Source organism: Physeter macrocephalus, chromosome 5 (assembly GCF_002837175.3).
Source record: "Physeter macrocephalus isolate SW-GA chromosome 5, ASM283717v5, whole genome shotgun sequence".
Taxonomy (NCBI): domain Eukaryota; kingdom Metazoa; phylum Chordata; class Mammalia; order Artiodactyla; family Physeteridae; genus Physeter; species Physeter macrocephalus.
Window position 1 is genome coordinate 61069496 of NC_041218.1, and position 22698 is coordinate 61092193.

Here is a 22698-nt window from a genome sequence, read left to right on the forward strand (position 1 = left end):
AAGATGCAAGAGGGAAGAGATATGGGAACATATGTATATGTATAACTGATTCACTTTGTTGTAAAGCAGAAACTAACACACCACTGTAAAGCAATTACACTCCAATAAAGATGTTGAAAACCAAAAACAAACAAAAAAAACCTGTTTTATAGGATTTGATTAGAAAATCACTTTCAAGTCTTCCAACAAGATTTAATCTAAAACAGCATCATCGAGCCAAATTTGGCTGAGCGGATCTTTTAGCTTAGTAGAAATTCAGTATTTAAAAAATTTCTCAAGGATTCTCAGAGAACATCAAGAGCATTAATTAATTAATTAAGTATAACATTCTCAAAATGGTATGTACTACAAGCAATTTTAAGGATCAATCAGAAGATTAGCTGTCCCAAGGTCACATAATAAGATGGTAAAAGAAGAATTTCAGCACCAATGCTACACAGCCCAATCCAAAAGTAAAGTTTAACGTTCTGGGACTTTATGACCTTGGTGATGAAAATGCAAGTATTTATCCATTGCACAAATACATACTGAATACTTACCACCTGTCAGACAGGAGTCAGGCACTGGAGAACCCATCTGATGGAGGATCAACTTAAACTAGAACTCAGGCCGCTAAACACGTCACTTTGGCAAATGTGTACAGAATACCCCCCGAAGATGAATTCTGTAAATAGCATGTGTACTTGAACAATATGTTTTGGAGTCAGAAAAATCTGGTTTTGGATTCTAGTCTTCCTACTAATGACCTGTGCAAACACAGGTAAATACTTAATCCCCGTGGGCCTCACTTTCCTGACTTGTCAACTGTGGGTCACACCTTGCTTGAGATTTAAACAGTAACAGATAATACATGGAAAGCACCTAATATGGTAGGTACTGAAGGAAATTTAGCTGCTGTTGCTGCCACTACTATAATGATGATGATAATGATGATGGTGCTGGCAACCACCAAAAATCCTGTTCAAGTATATTATCACATTTTCAGACGTTCACTGTTAAATGGGGAATAATAAAAAGCTATGTGTGGTGAGCACCTCTATGTTTAAATCAGTGCCTCTGAGGAAACACAGACCTGCTGTTTCACATAAGAATCTCTGCTAGATTCCTGAGTATGTGCAAACTCCCTTCATCTGAAGCATCAAATCAAAAGACTTACTGTAAGTTTTATGGCCTTCTCTGGGGCGACTCCCAATAACTGTGGCAACAGACCTGAAAAACAACAAAAAGTAGAAGCATATTAAATAAATTAACATTAACTTAACACATCAACAGCTCTAAAGAGGGGGATCACAATGTAAAAACTGGGACAATCTTTGCTGCCATTTTCTGCTCTTACCTTGAATGAGAATACTTGAAATGAAACGTTTAGGTACTAATGTCTAAGAGCCACATCAGGCCTGAGTAAATTCCCCCTCACATTCTGGATCGTTTGCACATTGGATAAATCAACAGTATTAGTGATACAGGAAATCTCATTATTCCACAGATTTGTTTTTTTCCCTCCCGCCTCTTAAATCGGCGGACTTTAGTGAAAATATTCTTTTTCTCTAACACCTTTCTCAGCTCCTCACCTCACCCCCCCACTGCCCACGGTTCAGCCATTCATACATTTAGCAACTATGACTCTGTGACAAGCGCAGGACAAACGAGGCTCCCTCTGACTGGTCTCAGATGGAAGGAGGGCAGAGGCCTTGCTGAAAAAGTTGGGGAAACATGCATTGCATTCGGGAAGGGGAACAGACGGGTCAAAGACAGCAGAGTGGGAACAAGCCTGGTGTGCTCAAAAACGAGGGAGAGTGTAAGTACATCACCTCGCAGGAGGCAGGCACAGGTGGGGCCCGATGCCGCGCTGCAGAACAGGACCCCGAAGCCTGATATACTCCAAGTTAGGTAAGAAGGTTTTCCATTAGGAGGAGAGTGATGTGCTACTTCATACTACTTCGTATTTTCAAAAGACCACTCTGGATGTGGTACAGAAAACAGGGTGTAGTGATGGGTGTGTGTGTGTGGGGGTGTGTGTGTGTGTGTGTGTGTGTGGTGTGGGGGTGTGTGTGTGTGTGGTGTGTGCGTGTGGGGTGGGCGGGGGGGGGGCGTGTAACTGGCTCTGACTGCTAGAGCTCACTTTTTAGCACTAACACCTGGTACAGATGAAGACGGCCGAGCTCAGTTTTGGACGTGATAGGTGGAGTGGAAATTAAGAATCAGGGAACAAGGAGGAGGTGTGGTCTTTGACAGGAAAGGGCCACTTCTAGGAAAGGCAGTTATGACAGTAGTGGACCTACATATTTGAACTAAAAAAAAAAAGTTACCTTTTTCATCTGTTCTTTCTAAGAAAATCAAATCAAAGACAGATGCCTTTCCTTGGAAACAGTAAGCTAACCCCAAGGATCAGAATATATTGTTGCTGTGTCATGCTGCTGTCCTTGGGAGGGTCTTCACGGTGTTATCCGTCACCAGTAAGTACCCTTTCCTAATTCGCTATATTAAAAGGTCCACCCTCAGCCTCTTCGGAGAGACCAGCCCTGCCCACATCATCTTCTTAAAGAAACAGCCTACAGCCAAAAGTCGCTAGCTCAAGGGATGTGTGCATCCAGCCTGCAGATGTGTTTTGCTGAGTAGCACAGGTTTTAAACATAATTTGAGATTATACAGATAGATAGATGGCTGAATGGATGACTAGATTGATCAATTGACTGATTAATGGATCTGACAGCTCTGGGCCTCCTTCTGACATCACAGCAATCTATCTCCAGTTGGGCGAGGCTCTGCCCTTTAGACAGGACCCAAGCATCAATTCAGCAAGGTCCCTGCCACGCCCTAATGCCAGCGTGGCAATAAGGACAAGTGCCAATTATCGTTCATCATTTCTTGCTCTGTTGATATCCTCAGAATAGAGAAATATCTCTCTGGGCTTATGGCTTTGCAAAAAGGGAGAAACTAAATAGACCAAGACAGCTTCATGTTTTAGGCATAATTGGAGAAAGCTCATTTCACTGTAAAACTAAATGATAAGGATGCTGATGCTAACCAAAATTTCCTCTAAAAACAGCCAACATATTGTTTACTATGTGTCAGGCACCATTTCAAGCACTTTACTAACTCATTTAATCCTTAAAACCACCCTGTAGAGTGGAAACTGAGGCATATAGAGATTAAGTAATTTGTTCTGTTACCCAGATGATTAACAGTGAGACTGGGATTCAAATATAAGCCATCTTCCTCAAGAGTCTATGCCTGTATATTTTTATTTAGTTTTTATTTTTATTCTTTTAACATATTTATTGGAGTATAACTGTTTTACAATGGTGTGTTAGTTTCTGCTTTACAACAAAGTGAATCAGTTATACATATACATATGTTCCCATATCCCCTCCCTCTTGCGTCTCCCTCCCTCCCACCCTCCCTATCCCACCCCTCTAGGTGGTCACAAAGCACCGAGCTGATCTCCCCGTGCTATGCGGCTGCTTCCCACTAGCGAGTCTATGCCTTTAGACAACACCCAACTCTGTCCTCTGCCTGACAGGCAAATGTGTGTTTGCCTTTCACATCCAGCCTCTTTGTTCACTGATATAACTAAGCTGCCTCTGGATCCTATCAACAGTTGGGTTTGCAACATCTTCTCTAGGCAGTCATATTTTGAGCCTATTTCATCCCCAATGGCAAGACACCTAAAAGATGTACAGCCAATGAGTTCAGCAACCTGGGCCCTGTGACCTGGCACCAAGAGTAGAGCTACCCAGTCAGGATCCTTCTCCCAGGAGCGTGACAGAGTTCTCAAAGGTGATGAGCCAGTTAGCACAAAGGCACAAACTGAGAAGGTGCCAGATGGAGTGGGGAAAGTGGCCAGTTGAAGACATGTGTGAGATAATGCCACAAGGAAGTAGCAACTATGATACGAAAAGGAAGAAGGTTGGCAGGAGAAAATGCGTAGCGAATAGAATGGAGACACCAGAGAGAGAGAAAACACACAGCCCGTGAAAGGTGCACAGGTGGGAGGGACGGCCTTGACCATCTTCCGGTCCCACTGAGGCCAGATTCCAGTGAAACTCCTGCCCTGGGATCCCTATGAGATCTCGGATTTCCTTCTCTCTCATGTGAACTCTTACCAAAAGTTCCCCTATGCTTCTGCTAGTTTGAGTACGGGCTATACTCTTTTTAATCTGAATGAACCGAAGCAGCACAGAAAATGTGAATATGGAAACATCGGGGCAAAGCAAACACTCTTATTCAAAGTAAGAATTCTCTCCTCCTAAACTATGCTCACTTATTAATCCTTTACTTATACCATGAGATAACATCTATGAGGAGAAAGGCTTTATTATTACTTTATGAAAGTACAACATTAATTTCTACCAGTAAAATTCAGGGATAAGCTGGTTAAACTACATCTTAACAGTTACAATTTCCATTCTACTCTCTGCATTCAGGTCAAGTACCAAAATGTTTAGTTAAATATTTACTTGCTAGATGTATTACTCTCATCATTAAATTGTAGACCAAGCCATGGATGGGTTGATAGCACTGTGATTTAAATGATGATCTCTTGTCTCTTTAACTACCCTGTGATGGTCCTTTTAAATGACTAATAAAAAACAGCCCACAGAGCCAAATGACTATAGCGTTAGATACAATCACTTCAGCCAGCCTTTTAAGCTATTGAGTTTTGTATTTCTCACTATAAATTTAGTAATGCACTGTGAACAGCAGAGAGCAAAACAAAACAATAGAGAAAACCCTGCTTTTAAGACGATATATAGGGCAGCAAATATTTGTTCAGCAAACATTTACCAAATGCTTTCTGTGCCTGGTACTGGAAGAAACTGGGAGGAACATAGTAAGATCTGTGGCATCCCCTGGAGCCAGTGTCAGTTTAGAAGAAAAGGGAGCCCTAGGTGTCTCTGTGTGCCAGAAAGGAGACACACCACCTAAAAACAGAGTGCTGAGTATCACAGCCCCGGGGCACCAAAGTACTATGGGAACACAGTGGAGAGAACCAGTTATTCTGCCTGCAGGAGGGAGAAAAGCATCAAAGAAGAGGAGATACTTAACTTGATTCTTTAAGGATAAGCAGAGGTTCACTGGAGAAGAGAGACATGAGTAGAACAGAGGGCAAGGTGATCCAGGCAGAGGGGACAGAGCGTAAAAAGGCACCCAAATTTCTCAAGACCATGGCACAGTCAGGGTGAGGGCGAGGTCACTGGAGGCTGTGGTGAGATCACAGACATTGTAATAAACAATGGCAGTAGCGATAAGGACAACAGCCAGTACGTGCCAGGCACTTCTCTATGCGCTTTATGTGAATCAACACATTTAATCTACACCACAAGTAGTCAATAACAATAACTCAGCACGTGTTATTTTTATCCCATCAACAGATGAGGAACTGAGGCAGACTTCTCGGAGCCCGCCCAAGGTCGCTCAGCTGTTAGGTGGGGCAGTGGGGTTCAACCCTTGGTGGTCTGGCTCTAAGGGGGTGCTCCTAGCCGGTATACTGCGCTGCTTCTCCTCAGGCCACACTAAGGGCGTTGGAAAAAATTCTGTAGACACATGGGGTGGCTTTTAAAGAGTCAAGTTCAAAAAGTAAAAAGTTCTGGAGGCAGGTGAAGGACAGATGGTAAGGGCAGAGACCCAAGGCACGAAGAGTAATTAGGCGGTTAAAGTAATTGAATCTAAGGCCCTGAGTTCCACTGTATTAAATGAGTAACTTCAACCCAGAAAGAACAAAACCAAAGTACAAATCCATTCCTAAGACCTGGGCCAGATGCTGGCACTCAGTGAGGTACTGGCTAAGTACCATTCTTGTGGTGACAACCCTGGCAAACTAGGGAACAAAGGGTAGCTGTGGATGACAATCTGAGAGCCAGTAGAGATGTGGGCCTTGACACCATTAGTTGTGGGAAAATGCCCGTTGGGAGGGCAGGGGCCCTGACCTGCAGGACAAGGAAAGTCAGAGAGGTGGGAATTTCAATAAACCTCCCGGTTCCTTGACCTCAGCGGGAGGAAGGGTAGTGTGGCTCGGTAATGCCTAAAACAGCCAGTCTGGTGAAGGCACTTCAACGCCATCACACTGGCGTTTAAAGCACATGTATGTTTGACGTCTGGGTAACTCAGCAGAAAAATTAGGCTTCTAATACAAGATGTTTCTGTTGGATTCTGGAAATTCATTTTAACCATTAGAAACAGAGAATGGATGTGTGTGTTGTTTCTAACTTGTCAAAACAGCAGTCTGTTTTCCAACTGCCTCAAATGAAATTTATTAGTGTGGTTAGTTTTCTAATCTTCTCATTTTAGTTCAGCTCCATCAGCACATATGGCAATGCTTCCTTGGCAAACTTCACCAGAAGGCTGCTAATCCGAGAAAAGATTTACAGGGTACAATATTAATACAGTATTTTGTCTTGAGATTTCATGGGGTTGAGATATAAATCACACTGTCCCCTCTGATTCCCATCCTTCATGCAACCCAACGAGAAAGAACTGAGCTGGAGGTATGGGAACTAAGCCCATACCACGAACCTCCACTGTAGGCTTCACACAGAACCCCCAAAAGGAAGTTCCCGAGAGCAGTGTGCTGATCAGAGGGCTACTAAGCTGTAGTCTTGCTCAAAAAGTTTTTAGAAATATAATTCTAGAATCTCAGAGTTAGAAGGGACTACGAAAGAAACTCATTAATAGTGCTGGCCTAATTAAAGCTATTTGTTTCCAGTGGCTCTGGCAGCAAAACGAATGGCTTGGAACACGGGCCATGGAGGGAGACACACCTGGGTGGGAATCCTAGGTCTGCACCTCTTTTGTGCTGAGTGATCCTGGGGACATTATTCTTTTTTTTTTTTTTTTTTTTTTGGTGGTACGCGGGCCTCCCTCTGCTGCGGCCTCTCCCGTTGCAGAGCGCAGGCTCCGGACGCGCAGGCTCAGCGGCCATGGCTCACGGGCCCGGGCCCAGCCGCTCCGCGGCATGTGGGATCTTCCCAGACCGGGGTATTCTTTGAACTCTAAGTTCCTCATTAGTAAACCAAGGATGCTAATTACGACTCATTGGTTTATTATGATAATGATATCAGTAAATGTATACAAGGAGCCAGACACTGTTCACAACCTATATTATGTATTCAAAAAAGGTGATGAAAGTTTCTTTCTACCTATTTGTTCAAGGCATATTCTTGATTATCCTCTTGCTTACAAGAGGCAATTCATCCTGAATAATGCTCACAGTCCGGAATTAGGTGACTATGGGAGTACAGGAACTAGGGAAGTGGGTTAGGAGTACAGTGCTGTTCCCCAAGGCACCATGCCCATCCTTAGAAGAGCTGTCGCCAAGCAGCGAGGGCACACGCGGTCTGACAGTGTCTAGCAGCACCACTTACTTTAGGTAAAGATAAGGAAGCAGTAGAGACATAACACCACATCTTCAACTACGTTTTTAAGTTAAAAAAAAATGTTTCAGTTAAGAACTCAAACAGTTCTCAACCTCTGATGATAAGCAACTTTTTACCATGTAATTTCTCCTGAGGAGTAGAAGAGCCGGGCGATTTAAGAGCATGGAGTCTGCAGCCAGGCTGCTGGGTTTGAATTTTCACTGTTATTTAGTAGCTGTGTAATTGTGGTTAAGTTACCCAACCTCTCTGTACCTTAGTCTCCACATCTGTAAAATAGGGCTAAACACAGTACCATGTGCATGGGGTAGTTTCGAAGATGAAACAAGTTAATATGCACAAAACCCTCAGAAGAGTGCCAAGCACATAGTAAGTACTACAGAGGTGTTTTTTTGTTGTTCTTCACCGCCATTAGCATCACTATCCTCCCCTTCTTCCATGGAAACTGGGCTCTAGAGAGGCTAAGCAGCTTCTCCCGAGTCCTTCACTATTTGGTGACCGTGCTGTGGCACTGAGTTGAATTCGGGACCATGATGCCTCCCAAAGCAGGGCTCTTTGGCCCTGGAATGCTCAGCTTTTCCCTGTGCACTCTGGTGGATTTATGGCTCCAACAGAGGCGTTTTTTTTCCAGCCCAGAATGTTCTGAAACTTTTCTCTGGGTGCCGGCTCAAGATGGGCTAGCAGGCTGCAGGGCTGGGCCCTTTCACACAGTAAGAGGAGGGCGGCTACGTGGTGGGCACCCACATCTGCCTCCACGTCTCTCTCTCCAGAGAATACGAGGCTCTCACAGGAGAAGGCACTGACCTGTAGAGCTGAGCTGCAGACTATAACCTGGTGGACAAGCGGGAGTCAGGGCTCAACTGGGGAACGAGGCTCAGAGAAAGCAGCGGGTCAGGAGCCGGGCTGAGGGTCCATGAACAACTGTAACCGCCATGAGGCAGCTGTCCCAACAGACCACACTGGACAAGATACGGAGGAGCACAGATGATGTCGGGCCACGGCAAGGGAGAAATCCGTCATTAAAGCAGCATTTCTGTCTCAGGTCAGACAGAAAACAAGTTCAAGAGTGGCCAGCCCAGCCCCGAGAAAGGTAGCTTAAAGCACGTAAGACAGCGTCCAAGGCATCCAGGGCAGAGACGGGCAGCAGAGCTTGGTAGGGGATATTAATGCATAAAATACTCCTGTTGCTGTAGCTGAAACCACATCTAGCACTCTTCTATGATATCTAGTTTCAACCCAGAGGCGACCCCTCCGATGTTAAATTCTTAGCCTCCTGACCTCACCACGGAGGCCCCTACACTTGTCCCCATCTTCCCAGAGAGCCCTCCTTGCTTTCAACATCAGATTAACCTTTATTCTGGAGCTATCAGCACTCTGTGTGCCCTGCCTCACAGCTTTTCTTCCTGCTCCTATTTCCATGGCCTTCTCTCTTCACTTGTTCAAGCTTTCTTCTCCCCCCACCCCCCGGCCCCTCCCCTGTGTCTGTCTGCTTTTGACTCATACAGGCCCCCAGGCATGAGGCATGCCCCTCCTCTCCCAACTACACTATCCCCTTTCATGGCCCTCGTTACTATCCAGTTTTCCACCAGCTCTCAGGATATCACTCCAAGCTGAGAGTACAGTGGAGCTGGGGGCATGGCAGATATTAAGATTTAAATGCTTGTTTATCTGGGTTAAATATTTTTGCTCAAAATGTCAAGAACCGTCTATTATTTTAGCTATGGCTCAGGATGCCTTTGGGAGACTGACTGTTAAAGCATGATGGAATGATACTGTTACGGTCTAGAAAAACCTTGGTTCCTGTGACTCCTCCTCTATTTGGAGGATTTCTAGAAGTGAAGATCATTGGGAAGAAGAATCATACCCTCTCCTCCTTCAGGTTTTCACTCTAGTATACGGCAACTTTCAGGGTCCTGCTTATCTTCTAGCTAAATTTCCTTGCTGCTGAGATTTAATCTATTTCCCTTGTCTCAGTCTCAGCATTGGCAGTAGCTGGTAATAAATTATCATTCTTGAGGCCTAGAACTAATTTGTTCACTAATTAATCTTCTCCTCTCCAGGTTATGTCTAGTTCCATCTTTCCCAATTTTCTAAGCTCATCCGGCCCTCTCAAGCCTCTGACGATACGATACTCCTACCCACTTTAGTTCCAAGTTTGTGTCACCTTAGTCTCCCCTTTTAATGCTTTGTGCTCACGGTAGATTTCTGGAGATTTCATGACCCAGCTCAGGAACTGTCCAAGTCTTTTGTTCATTTTCACTTGATTTCCTATAACCAAATATCTGCTTTTTGATCTACTCACAACTTAACACCCTAAATGAAAATGTGCAGAAATTGGCCAAGAACATAAGACTCAAACCAAACCATTCTGCACTCATTAGAAGCTTTGTTGGACATGAATGGACACCATGACTCAGGGCAGTGTACGGATTCACTGTGGTTTGTGCCAAGATGCATGGCTTCTTAAGTTATGCAAAATAGACTTGTACAACCTCCAGTTGCTTTATTTTGGTGATAGAATTTTTAAACTTATTTTTATCTACAAGAATTAAGCAGGAAGGAATCTCACTGTGGATCCACATAATTTGGATACTGCCTTCTATAGAACCATTAACCACCCAAGAGACCTAGCTTAAACTAGTTATCTGACAAAACTTCCTGAGATATCACCACAATATCCTCTAGATGTCACCTTGAGAACATTCCAGGATGGAAGACGACTGCTTCTGCACCACGCAGACGACCTGAAATAGACACATTTAAAACTCTGCAAGCCTGGTCAATGGGCTGATTTAAAAAAAATCTTTTCTTTTTCTTTTTTTTTTTTTTTTTTTTTTTTTTTGCCAACTGCCTCAAAGACTAAGTAGTACTCCAAATTAAGTTTAATTCACAAAGTGATCTAATTTCCCTTTCTGGCAGATTTTCTTTTTTTCCCATGAACAGAAATAAAAACTAAAACCTTGCTTTAGGAAGTATTTATCCTGAATCCATCTTTCTCCCCATGGTCCTCCCTCCCCATAACATTTTCCAATTTCTAAGGGTACTCATCTCATTACCTGAAGCGTCTGAGAGAGGAGAGTGTAGCAAAAATTTAGAGGCAGAAATTAGTTATTCCTGGAACGTTAAGAGCATTTAATTATGGATGATTACCCAATCAATTGTTTCTCTTTGATATGCCAAGTCTACAGCTAGCCAATAACTGACTCGTTTGGTCATGTAGTTCATTCAAACCAAATGAGCTGTCAGGTAATTCATTAAGGATTTTAAACACCCGAGTGCATTAAATCAATCTGGAGACTGGGGAGGAAATAAAAGAAGACTTTTACAAGTGACTTCTGGGAGATGTGGATTTTCTTGGGTGTTATTTCCTGTGATACAGATAGACTTAGCCTAAAGGGTCTGAATTTCAAAAATTACAGAACAACCTAGGAAAATCAATAATTTTCTTGTAAAGAAAGTAGTCTGCATTATAGAGAAGGGTTGCAGAGTCAGTCTCATAGGATTTCTAAGAGGATCACTTCTAACAACCAAACTTACCCCCCAAAGATAAGAGGCTCTGAGAGACAAAGAAGCAGGGAGCTGCACAGAAACATGGAGAGAAGACCTCACCAACTCACAGCACTAAAATTCCTAGGACTCAGCATCAACTGAAGACAGTGCTAAAAATCCCCCAGTTCCCTGGATGACGATTCAAACGTGGTCCCCGCTTATGACGGGATAACTTCCAGGGCTGCGCACAGATGCTGGCAACTGCCAGAGAAAGGACAGAGGAAAACAACTCGCGTCGAATGAGTTCCTGAAAAAGAGCCTTCCCTCTCGGAGCTCCACAGGGAACTATTTTTAAATACAAAACCGCTTCCTTTAGAGTTCCGTATTCTTGTTGTAAGGAAAAAAAAGAGAGGGAGAGCGATGCTACATTAACCTTGTAATAAGGATGCATGCTGCAAGGACCTTCTTTCAGGGCCAACTGCCAACTTTTCCTCCAAATATCCATAAAGATAGCTTTACAATAGGGGAGAGAACTTACTTATGCAACATTCCCAAATTATACTCTTCGGGAAATATTAGCAATTATATAGGTCTTGATGCAGAAAAATTACATGTTAAGCAAAATTCCATAATAGGAAAAAATAGGCTCAATATTTTGAAACATGTTTATAAATTAGAGATGTACTCTGCCACCTTCTCAAGTATTGCTAGGTGGAGTGTGAACGGCAGCAATTCTAAATTCTCAAAATTAAAATTTAACTGTTTTCCCCTGGAATATTAAAATTTTAAACAAAATTACATTTAATAAGAAATTTATAGTCCAAGAATCACATGTCGGGTGTTTTATATCTTGACTTTCCACACGAAGGTTAGAATACTGATTCTCAGAAATAGTTGGGGTCTTTTTTGTTTCTATTATAATTTTTTGCTGGTAATGATAGTTCCCCGTTTTCATCTGATCCCTCTCTTGTCCAGTGACAAGCATTTACAAATATACAGTTACGCACAATTATTAATCAATGATTATGTGCAAGGCACTAAAGGGAATTAGTCCCCAACCAATCAATAATTCATTTATGAAGCAAGACTATATATAATTTTTTCAAAAGCCTAAACTGCCAATCACCTCTTTGCCCTCAAGAACCAAATTACGAAACAGAAACTAAACAAAGCTTTATAGTACATCTTTTGTTCTAAAATTGTCTACTAGAAGAGATAAGGAGTCAGGGAGAAATGAACACAGGTGACTCCTAGCACTAATCATCTTATATTCACACTCTACTTATCATCCTCTGACAAGAGAACCCCTTAGGGATCAGGCACCCAAAACAGGTTAGATAAATGGCTCTTTCTAAACCAGGAAAAGGACGAGAGCTGCCTCTTTGGTGTTCAAAGGGAGCCTCCATGTCTGTCTGACAGGCCGGCTTACTCCCCTTCCCTGAGGAGCTAAAACCAGTTCCGCCAGTCTCACTGATATAACTGAAACAGCATGAGGTTTATGGGATGGCCCACAGTAGCTCAGTACTCAGGTACGCTTTAAGCTGTTTTGTCCATGGGGTCAAAAGGATAGGTTGAGGAAGGAATTCCAGATGCAACCAAGAATCAAGACCCACCAGGTGTGGTCAAAGAGGAAAGAGAAGGGACTCAAAATTCAAACAAACCAGGTCAACACAAGCATATTAAAGGCATTCAGCAGGACAAAAATTATTTCTCACAATTCTAAAGGCACCCTTGACGTTTAATCCAACACCAAGGGAAGCCCATGAAAGTAGTTTGTGAAGCAATGCCAAGGCTGAGACATTTGTCCGGTTTGAGGCTCAAAGCCCTCCCCACAGAAAATAACCCACATGAACAGGTAGTAGTAGTAGCCTTTGCTGAATCACTGCAAAGCAGGAACTGTGACATTAACCTTGTACTACTCGGGGAGACATTTCGTTTGTGAGGTCTGTTGTCACCAGGAGGGAAAAGTATTTCAAATGAAAGGCAGTGACCCTGTAAGGGTCATCATCAATCACCTGGGGTCAAAGACCTTCCCAATTGTGAGAAGAGGCAGGGGGTGAGGGAAAGAGGGCAGGGGAAAGATCAAAAGGCCTTTGATGGAAGTTATCTCCCTACACAAAAGAACCTGCAAAATGGAGCTTCTCTGGAGTTTGAAACCTCCTCATTTCTAAGGTGAGAGATTTCAAGAGGGGTCTTTGTTGTTGTTTTATTTTTAACTTGGGTGCTTAAGAGGAAGACTAGAATCAGCAGATGGCAGAAGAGGCCTAGAGGCACAGGCTTACACGGCTGCTTACACGGCTTCAAGGTCTGTCTCTGCAGAGTACTAAATACTATCTCCTGGTAGGGGAAGGGAGGGAAGACCCCGTCAGCTTTGCAGTCGCCAAATGGCAAAGTGGCTCAGCTGGAACTGCCTCACGATACTGGATTTTAGCTGATGCAAATACAGTTACTTCTCTTCTCTCTGTAGAAGGCAATCACAGAGGGAGTGGCTGGGAAGTTAAGTCATGTCCTTTAGGCCAGTGCCGGTGGTCAAGCAGTCAGGGTCTGTGGGATCCTTTCCATTTGTGACGACATACTTCTTGCTACTGTTCTTGTTGACTAATGAGCCTTAGATGATTACAGAAGCAGCTGGATAGAGAAGGACTGCCTGGCTAGAGTGGTATGTGAATCAACTCCATTGGGTTCAGAGTCAGAGGAAGGGAAAGGGGCAACCTTAACTCAGAAAGAGACAGTCAAGGAACGAGTGCTGCTCTGAACCCCTGGGTACTCGCATGATAGACATTTCTGTGGAATATTCAAGGAGAATCATTAGTCCCAAGTAGGCTCTGTCCTGTCCCCCAGCTGCCTTTCCCTGTTAGGCAGTGAGTAGAGTTAGTTCAAGAACACAAACAATACAAGCCTTTTAAAAACTCACTAGAGATGGTTATGAAAATAATTACTTTTAAGAAATAAAACATATGGTACAGCAATATAAATGGCTTTCAGATTATGGGCTGTTTTGATTAGCCATGCCCTAGATGCCTCCAGCCTACGCCCATTAGCATGGATAATTGAGAATCTGCTGTATTTCCATTTTAACACAGTCTCTCTAATACATTTCAGGCATTCAGATGGAAAAACCAAACCTCTGACTACTATTTCCCCTTTCATGAATTTAGCACATGGCACTAACCTCTATACAGTCCAAAGAAGCCTTCATAGCGTAGCACTTTCTTAAAACAGTCCAAGCTGTTTTTATACATAAGTTCTCCCACGAAAGAGCCAGTGGATCGCTGGTTCTGCATTCGAGTTTTTACCAGATCGATAGGGTACACAGCGGTGGCTCCAACAGCTAAAATCAAGGAATAACAATACTTCAGAAGAAATTAAGGTCAGAGGAAAGGGGGAGTTGGTTAACATCAAAGAGAAGATGTGGATGGAAGAAAAAAACAAATGTTGTATATACAAGTTTTAAAACTCTCTACACCCTTAATAAATAACTGGATTTTCATTCGTCTCTCCTGATAAAAGGATATCACAGACAGTTCAAATTTAAAAAAGCACATCACTACAGCCTAACCTCATTATTAACCTGTCTCTAGAAAGCCTATCTGCAGATAAATATGAGAAAAAAGTCTCTTCTAAGTCCCTGATCAGATGTAGGTATGAGGAAAAAGTTCCCTTTGCTATTATCCTATCACACAGATACAGACTGGTAACTAGCTCAGGGAAAGACCAGAGGAGGCTTTGCCCTTCAATATTTCAAGGTGGAAAATCAGAGGAAAAAGAGGAATAACAAAAATGAAAAATTTGCACTCATCCATGACTCACCTCCAGCAACAGAACCCAGACCAAACCTGTAGGCTGACTCTGCAATTTGTAGGAGAATTGGTCGAGATGAACCGACTGAGGCCTTCTTCTTTGCATGCACGGGAATTGCAGAGTGAGAAAACAGGAGACAGAAAGGAAGACAGAACAAAAATGAGCACATACTATTTTTTAAAAGTTACAACTGGGTTCTAAACTCATGATACAACTAAAATGTCAAAGAAGAAGGTATGATTAGATTTTGTAAGTTCTTATTAATAAAAAGTAATTATTGCTATTAATTTTAAAAATCAAGTTTGAATATAATGAAAGCCGTTATGTGCCCCCCAAAATGTTATGAATATGAACCCATTTTCAAATGTTGAATTCTCATTAGTGATCAAGGAGATACAAATTTAAAAACATTAATGAGACATCATTCTTCATCAATCAAATTGTCAGACTGGTAGGTTTGGGGGTTTTTTGTTTGCTTGTTTAATGGCAATATCCAACCTGGTAAGAGATGATAAAAAAACAGAGCTTCTCAAATCTTCCATTTAATCAAGCATAAACTGAAGGGAAACTTGGCAATATGCACCCAAACCCTTAAAATGTACCTGAACTTTGACCCTGCAATTCTACTTATAAAAAGTTAGGCTAGAAAATAATCATATATATAAACAAGGATCAAGCTACAAGAATATTAAAAAGCAGTACTGTTTTAAGAGCAAAAACTCTGAGAATACCTAAATGTCCAATAATGGAGGACTGGTTAAAAATAATGCTATAGCTTTAAAACAAAATTGTATGTCATTAAAAAGCAATATTGTAAAAGATATTTGATGCTCAGAAAAAGTGTTCATAAGGTATTATAAAGCAAAAACAGGCTAAAAAGAATATGGTGAGTAGACAGGTATTCATGGTATGATTTTCTTTACCTTTTAAAATGTTTGAAATGTTTCATGATAATCTTTTAAAACCAATGTTAAAGACTGTGTGTGAATATGCTATTTTTAAAAAAGTTATTTTGGTATGTATATGCATATAATAATAACACTAACATTTTGGCTATCTCATCATCCAGAGATATCCAAATGTTTACAGTGGCTACAACTAGGTGGTTTTACTACAGGTGATTTGATACTTTCTCCCCTTTTTTGTCCATCCTTTCTAAATTCATACTTCAGGCCAGTCAGTTGTTGTATTATGATTGTTCTTTTGACCTATTATTCTTACAGTGTTTTTGATGCCAGAACATTTCAGAGTATTTCCATTCTCTGTCTACATAAATAAAATAGTAATTTTATGTCACACAGAGCTGTCACGTGAGGGTGGCATATAGCTGGTGCTTAATAAATACCTGTTGAATGAATAAATACATTCAGTAACATTTGTTTTTTCAAAAGCCACGATAATTAAGATCGGTGAACAATGAAAATAATGACCAATCCCAGCTATCAACCCACTGAATTTTAGTTGCTGTCAATGTAGCACAATTCTAATACACTGAGATAATTTGGAATCTCCTTCAACGTTATTTAACTGAAAACAGCTTTACATAGAAATATGCATCTTTAAGAAAGTAAAACATCTCTTCTGCAGATTCCATGGGGTGCATCCAACACTATCTCCGTATAGATGGATGATTTCCATCTATATCTGTTAACTATAGTAACTTCATTTTAACAGATGCATCCGTTAGAAAGGCACTGTTTTATTTACACGGATATAAATATGCAGTACTTAGAAAGGTGCTGGCATCAAAACAATGAGTGAAAATACTTTGAAAATAATAGGTTGGTGGGGAGAGTAACCTACCGCTATCACTAACTCATCCAAAGACAAAATAAATGAAATCCCAGACTTTCATTTAACTTTTCTAAAGCTAGAAATGTGGCGTGCTCACAAAACAACACAAGACAGACTCCTCCTCCTGTACTCCTCTGTGGAGGATAAATGTTAGCACCTAGCCTACCAGGTAGGTGACCTCCATTGCTTGAGTCTGTCGATGTTGTCAGGCCCACTGGGGTTCACATAGTAAAGAATATTCCAGGCAAGGCCCCCAGTGAATTGCTCTAAACCTCTAAGCAGCAGCCAATCATTTCCTGCTATAAATCTCATCAATCTCGTCTAACCCTTTCACGTCCAGGATCCACAAGCACCCATCATCTGAAACTCTCAAAAGCTGCAGAGGGCGTAGAGGAAAACTTGTGGGATACCACGGAGAACAGGAGGAATCTTTAAAAAAAAAAAAAAAAAAATTCTCTGCTTTTTCTTAATCCCCAAATTTCTACAGGAGCTAGTAGCACAGAGACGAAGAGATAATCATCTGGTAAGCAGTGTTTAAAAATCAAAGCGGGGGAGAGCGGAGCTGCTTCCACCTCTGCACGTGATTATACAGTTCTCTCTCCCGCACTCGGGGAAATCGGCTTCCTCTTTTAACAGCAGCCAGCTGGTTTTCCAGAGGTGCCTAGTTAGGGTTTACTGAGCGCACACCCACCGTTCTGAGTTACACGCTGCACACAAAACCTGCCGCTGCCATCGGGTGGGAAAGAGCTGAAAGGAGGGCGTCCTGGCCCGAGGCCTGCCCGTCCTAAAAATGCAGCCCGCATCAACCCATTGTGGTCAAACTGGCGTCTCTGTACAGACCCGGAGCTCCCAGCCAAAAACTGTTAAGTCTCACAGGATTCGGAGATGGCTTTGCCTTAAAGGAGGTATTTTTCTAAAACGATGCTCGTCTGTGAGTGGATTTATTTTACAAACACCATGTAAGCACAACACATGCTCTGGAGGCTTTTATTCTCTAACCCTGACCTATAGAAAGCCGAGTAAGAGTTAAATGTAAGAGGTCCCAGGTCTTCGGTTTCTGACTTCCACAAATTCAAGAGGTTGGTTTCTGTTAACCATAAAATAAAATTTAGCATTCCTCAAATTGTTTCCACATAACTTATGAGTCCTTTCACAAAGAAAATAGGTCTAAAAGCCTTCAAACTGTGACTCCAGACTAAACAAAATTATCTCATTTTGATATTCAGAAAACCGGCAGGCATGGCAGTTGGGCGATGCCCTGAGGAAGTGCCTCTCTGTGGGGCAGAGCCTAGCTTTCGTTTCACAACACGACGCTGGACGGCGACGCCAAAAAGGGACTCCGGTCCCACCTCTCCCAGCACAAGATTGAGGGAAGATCTTCTGCCTCTTTTGGGAGGGTTAGGCTTCTAAGGCGGTTAAGAAATCACCCCATCTTGCACAGGAAAAGCAAATGCCAATTATCTGTTTCTCAGAACATCTCTAAGTAATTTCTCTTTCCAGACTTTTGAAAAGGTCTGGATTTTTGGTGCAAAACAAAGAAATGGTAGGTCAGAGACCAGTGCTGTACAGGCAATTGGCACGTGAAAAGGGGATGGGTGACCCTATCAAAGAAACACCAGGAAGCAAGTGCGCTCCCTTTTACCCACCTGCCTCTGGGCCTCGGCCAAGTTGAAGGGCAGAGTTCCCTCTTCTAGAGGAGCGATCCGTTCAATGTCGGCTAAGGTCATACGTCTAGAGGGAAAAGCAAGCACAAGCAACAACAAAATACAAATGTATTAAAATTTACATTATGGAATTTTAAAACGTTTCTTTTCTTGTTTCCCATATTTCAGAGTCATCTTTAATATGGCTTCTTTTTCTCCAGGTTTGCTGCGGTCCTCCTACCCCACCTCCTAACCTCCCTTTATTAAGCTAATTAAAAAAAACAAAAAAACAAACAAACAAAAAAAAACCGAGCAACTTACCCCCGTGGCTCATATAAATCTGCTAACTGAAACAAGATGTCAACTTCCATGGGTGTAACCTGACCAAATTTCTGAGCTGCCAGAACAAACTCCTCTGTATGGAAAAAGAGTTAAAAGGGAAAGATTCAAGAAGGAATAGCCACTAAATGCAGCATTAACTCAAGGCACAGGAATGAGCAAACATCACCAAACTTTATTATTAACAGTCGTAGAATTCAAGTCAATCCAAATAGGGTAAGAATTTTTGCAGTTCTTTCATTTATCTGGAAAGAGTGTGCAGAATAGTTTCTCTAATATTGACTCTAAAAGCTTGGTGTCATCCAAAGGCTTCGAATAAATGACACAGGAAGCCATTCAAATTGCGGGTCAGGGAAAACCAGGAAGGAGATATGAAACTCAATATGCATAGGTCCCAGGATGTAATAGTAATGAAGCTGTGGAATTCCGAAGGGAATTCTCTGTTTTTAAAAAAAAAATCCCATTAAAATGCTGATATCTTGATCAGAGATTGTCAATCAACACACACTGTCAGCAGTGTAAGTTTATGGAATTCCTTGTGTACTTTTGAAGGTCACTTTAGAGGATGCCAGTTTAGCTCAGGTTTTAGTAAGATTTGAAAACATTTAAGAAGCTTTACATGGTTCCCTCATTCAACGACTGTCTTGGGTTTATTTAAAATGTGCTGAAGATTGTTTTGTCTGATCTAAGGGTGGAGAACACACATGTACCATATGGTTAATATGTGTCAGTGGGACAGAAAAATTTATAATGTAAACTCCTAGTTGCCTTCTTTACCCTAATAATAACTCACCAAGATAGTTGCAGGCAAGAATTCAGATTCTCACTCACCCTTAGTCACCTCTACATCTTTCCTGTTGCCAGCCAGAGTGCTGTAGATCTTTCTAATGAGTTCCATGTTGTTAAGGAGTGAATTAAATCCATTAAAATAGGAGAAACTAACTTGATGGGACGTGGTACCTCCAGCAGCCTCAAATAAGTTGAAAATAGGAGGGGGGAGAAGAAAAATAAACAAAGCATTTACAGAATGAAGAAGATTCAGAAGTACGTACATCAAATGCTAGTTTTGGAAGTAATCAAGAAAGCATGTATAGAAAGAAATGTTTATAAGCATTTTTCTTTCACATTAAAAAAAAGCTATAAATGATTTTTAGAAGTAACTGCAACTAATCATGACCAGAACTTGTACTCTCCACAAAGTCCTAGAAAACTAAATACATGTGTAGGATTATAACAACAGAACCAGTAGTAATTTACAGAGTTCAAATTTCAATTGGAAATGTTTTATAAGTTTGTTTATTTCATCTAATGAGCAATCCTTAAAAGCTTAGACATGCAAAACTCTATTATACACATGCACACATGTGTATACTTATACATGCAAAACTCTATTATACCAACACAAACATACTATGAAAAGTGGTCAATCTAACATTAATATCATGATTTGTCATGTTACTTATAAGTAGTAATAAATCAGCATTTAAGTACAGACTTTATATTGGTAGGATTTCTAGCAAACAAGCATATTATGGTAAAATTATGAGATGTCATACGCTTTGATGGGGGTTAAGACTGGTCAGAATTCTGATAATCAGAATTTGTAAGAAACCATATTTCTTCACGGGGACAAGGAAAACAGACAGCATGTCCATTATGAATGGAACTTCAGTTTGAGGTTTCAAATATTTTGCCTTCCCTAACAAGGCAAAATATTTTTATTAGGAAAGCACTTCTTTATAAGGTAACAACCACATAAATCTTCACTTACTACTCGTTTGAAATAGCTGACGTGAGAGCTGGGATAGCGAAGGGGGGCCAAGAAAAGGAGCAAGATTAACACAGTGCCGGAGTGGAAAAGGCCTTGTCAGATCACCGCATCTCCAAAGAGAGAGACCAGAAAGAAAAAGAGGAAACATGAAAAGCTCCCCTGAGTTCTTCCTTATGGTAAGCATTGTGGGAAACTCAGGTGATGGTGAAAACACTCAAAAAGGTCCTCTCCCTGGGATTAACAAAGGAAGAGTTACCATTGCATAAGCGTCCCAAATCTGGGGGATCATCACAATTACCTAGGAAGCCTCAGAAATTAGATTCTAGGACCTTACCACCTGTGGATGGTGAATGGGTAGGCCTGGAAGAGACCTCAGAATCTGCACTTTTAATAACTATCCCTGATGATTCTTAAGCTCCGTGACCAAGGCTTAGGAACCACCACCACGGAATGTTCCAGGACACCCTCAGGGTCCATGAAGGAGGAGAGTGGCTGGACATCCACTAGGAGGGAAGCTCCACGACACATGACAGCAAGACTCCGCCCATTGCATGTGCCAGTGTCTCCTCCACACACATGCTGAATGAATGAGTGAATCCAAGGGTGAGAGTTCCTGTTCTGCTGACTCCTCAAATAGAGCTATGCGCGCTACTTGTTTAGAAAAACCACTTTGCCTTGGAGAACAAGTAAAAGCAAAGATCAGCATTTGACATACCTCAAAATATAAAGCAAATTAATATGTGATTATATGTCCGTTTTTCCTTTTTAAAAAAGCCAGTTAATACATTTCTTTAAGATAGTCCATATCATCCAGGTAACAAGTTAACCTACCCACTAAAACTGGCAAAGCACTCCCTGTAAGTCTGGTAATGGATGCAATATCACTAAGAAAATAAAAAAATGTTAGTGTTTAAACAGAAGAAACTCTGCATAATCTGTAAGACTTGTTCTTACAATCCCTTATTTACTGAGCTTACACCGGGTAGAATAAGCTATTTCATTATGGCAAGTTACAACCTAGGAGGAGGGATAAATCGGAGGATTGGAATTGACATATACACGCTACTATATATAAAATAGGTAAGTAATAACGACCTACTGTATAACACAGGGAACTCTACTCAGTACTTTGTAATGACCTATATGGGAAAAGAATCTAAAAAAGAGTGGATATATGTATAACTGATTCACTTTGCTGTACACCTGAAACTAACACAACGCTGTAAATTAACTATACTCCAACAGAAATTAAAAAACAACTTACAGCTACTAGACATTCTTCTACAAAAGGTGTCAAAACATGAGGGCGGATGGTGACCATGATGTCTCGGAAGTCAATGGCTGTGACTTTTCCGGTCCTGGCATTGTCCCTTTGAACAAAGGCTTGCTTCGCATGCTCCAATTGTATTTCCTGCAAACAAAGAAGGTGAAATACTTCACTTATGTTTCCCATTTACTACAAATGACTGCTCAATTTCAAATCGGGGTGAAGAAATATATACATTATATCTTGATTTACTAAGCCCCACACTTGTTCAATAGCACTCCCAAGTTATCTCCTTCCAAAGAGAGAACTTTGTTCAGACTGGTGAACATGTCTTGAGAAAGTACATTCCTTAAATTTCTTACCCAAAGAAACCAAATCACTTCCATGTTCTGCTCTAGTCCAAAGACACAAGGAAAATAAAGACTAGAATGAAGCTTGGTAGGCTCAAAGATCTGGACAAACCCTGCTTAGGGGATGCAGATGATCAAAGGAAAAACACCTACAGGGACATTAACCTCTCTCCCAAGAACAGAGAAAAATTTTTAAGGGTAACTTGGTTCACAAACATGTGATGTAACAGCAGATTGAAAAGGGTGGTTCTGCTCAGGAATATGCTATTCTTCTACACTATTGGTATTTGGGGTAGGTTAAGCCTTTGTTATGGGGGCTGTCCTATGCATCCCTACCCTCTTTCTACTGGATGCTGGTAGCCCCTTTTCCGCAAGGCCACGGCAATCAAAAATGTCTCCAGAGAGGACCATATGTCCCGACTGAGGACCAACACTCTAGAATTAGGGACTGGATGGTACATGCATCAGAGGTGGCAAAACTGTGGCAGTGCCATTGGATATATGTTTTAATTCATACGATCTAAGGACAGGAAGCCCAACCTTAGATTTCTATTGCTATTCTCAGGGGATAAGTGTATCAAAAAATAAAACACGGTCTCCCGTCAAAACCCACCACGTGCTGTGTAGGAGAAGCAACCCTTCTGCAGAGAGTATTATATTCTCTTCCTCAAGACGCTCTGTCCATTTCCCAAATGGGCCCTTAGAGTGAGATCTAATCTCTATGAAGTTAAAAGGCATCCCAGACGTGGCTTTCAAGGACTTTAAATTATTTAAATTTAAAAAAGTTTTAATAGATGATACTGAGGAATTAACTTTTTTTTTTTAACTTTGGCGAGATAATGACTTACAGTTTTATGAAAACTAACTGTCC

The 22698-nt window shown here is 41.5% G+C and overlaps 1 protein-coding gene across 11 annotated transcripts in view; it reads right to left on the reverse strand.

Annotated features, from left to right (window-relative positions):
- Positions 1-22698, reverse strand: part of SLC25A13 (solute carrier family 25 member 13) — a 262700-nt gene that overhangs the window by 108760 nt on the left and 131242 nt on the right. For 10 of the 11 annotated variants that reach the window (XR_008617418.1, XR_003679894.2, XR_008617416.1 and 7 more), the window contains 7 exons: positions 21475-21621; positions 19271-19409; positions 18422-18515; positions 18104-18188; positions 14673-14760; positions 14035-14193; positions 1157-1209 (listed from right to left, as the gene is read on the reverse strand). Coding sequence is in view for 5 of the 11 variants with exons in the window: in XM_055084997.1 (XP_054940972.1) it covers positions 1157-1209; positions 14035-14193; positions 14673-14760; positions 18104-18188; positions 18422-18515; positions 19271-19409; positions 21475-21621 (765 nt within the window). In the remaining 6 variants the exon portion in view is untranslated. The remainder of the gene's footprint in view (positions 1-1156; positions 1210-14034; positions 14194-14672; positions 14761-18103; positions 18189-18421; positions 18516-19270; positions 19410-21474; positions 21622-22698) is intronic. The other variant, XM_024127444.3, reaches the window with a different exon arrangement.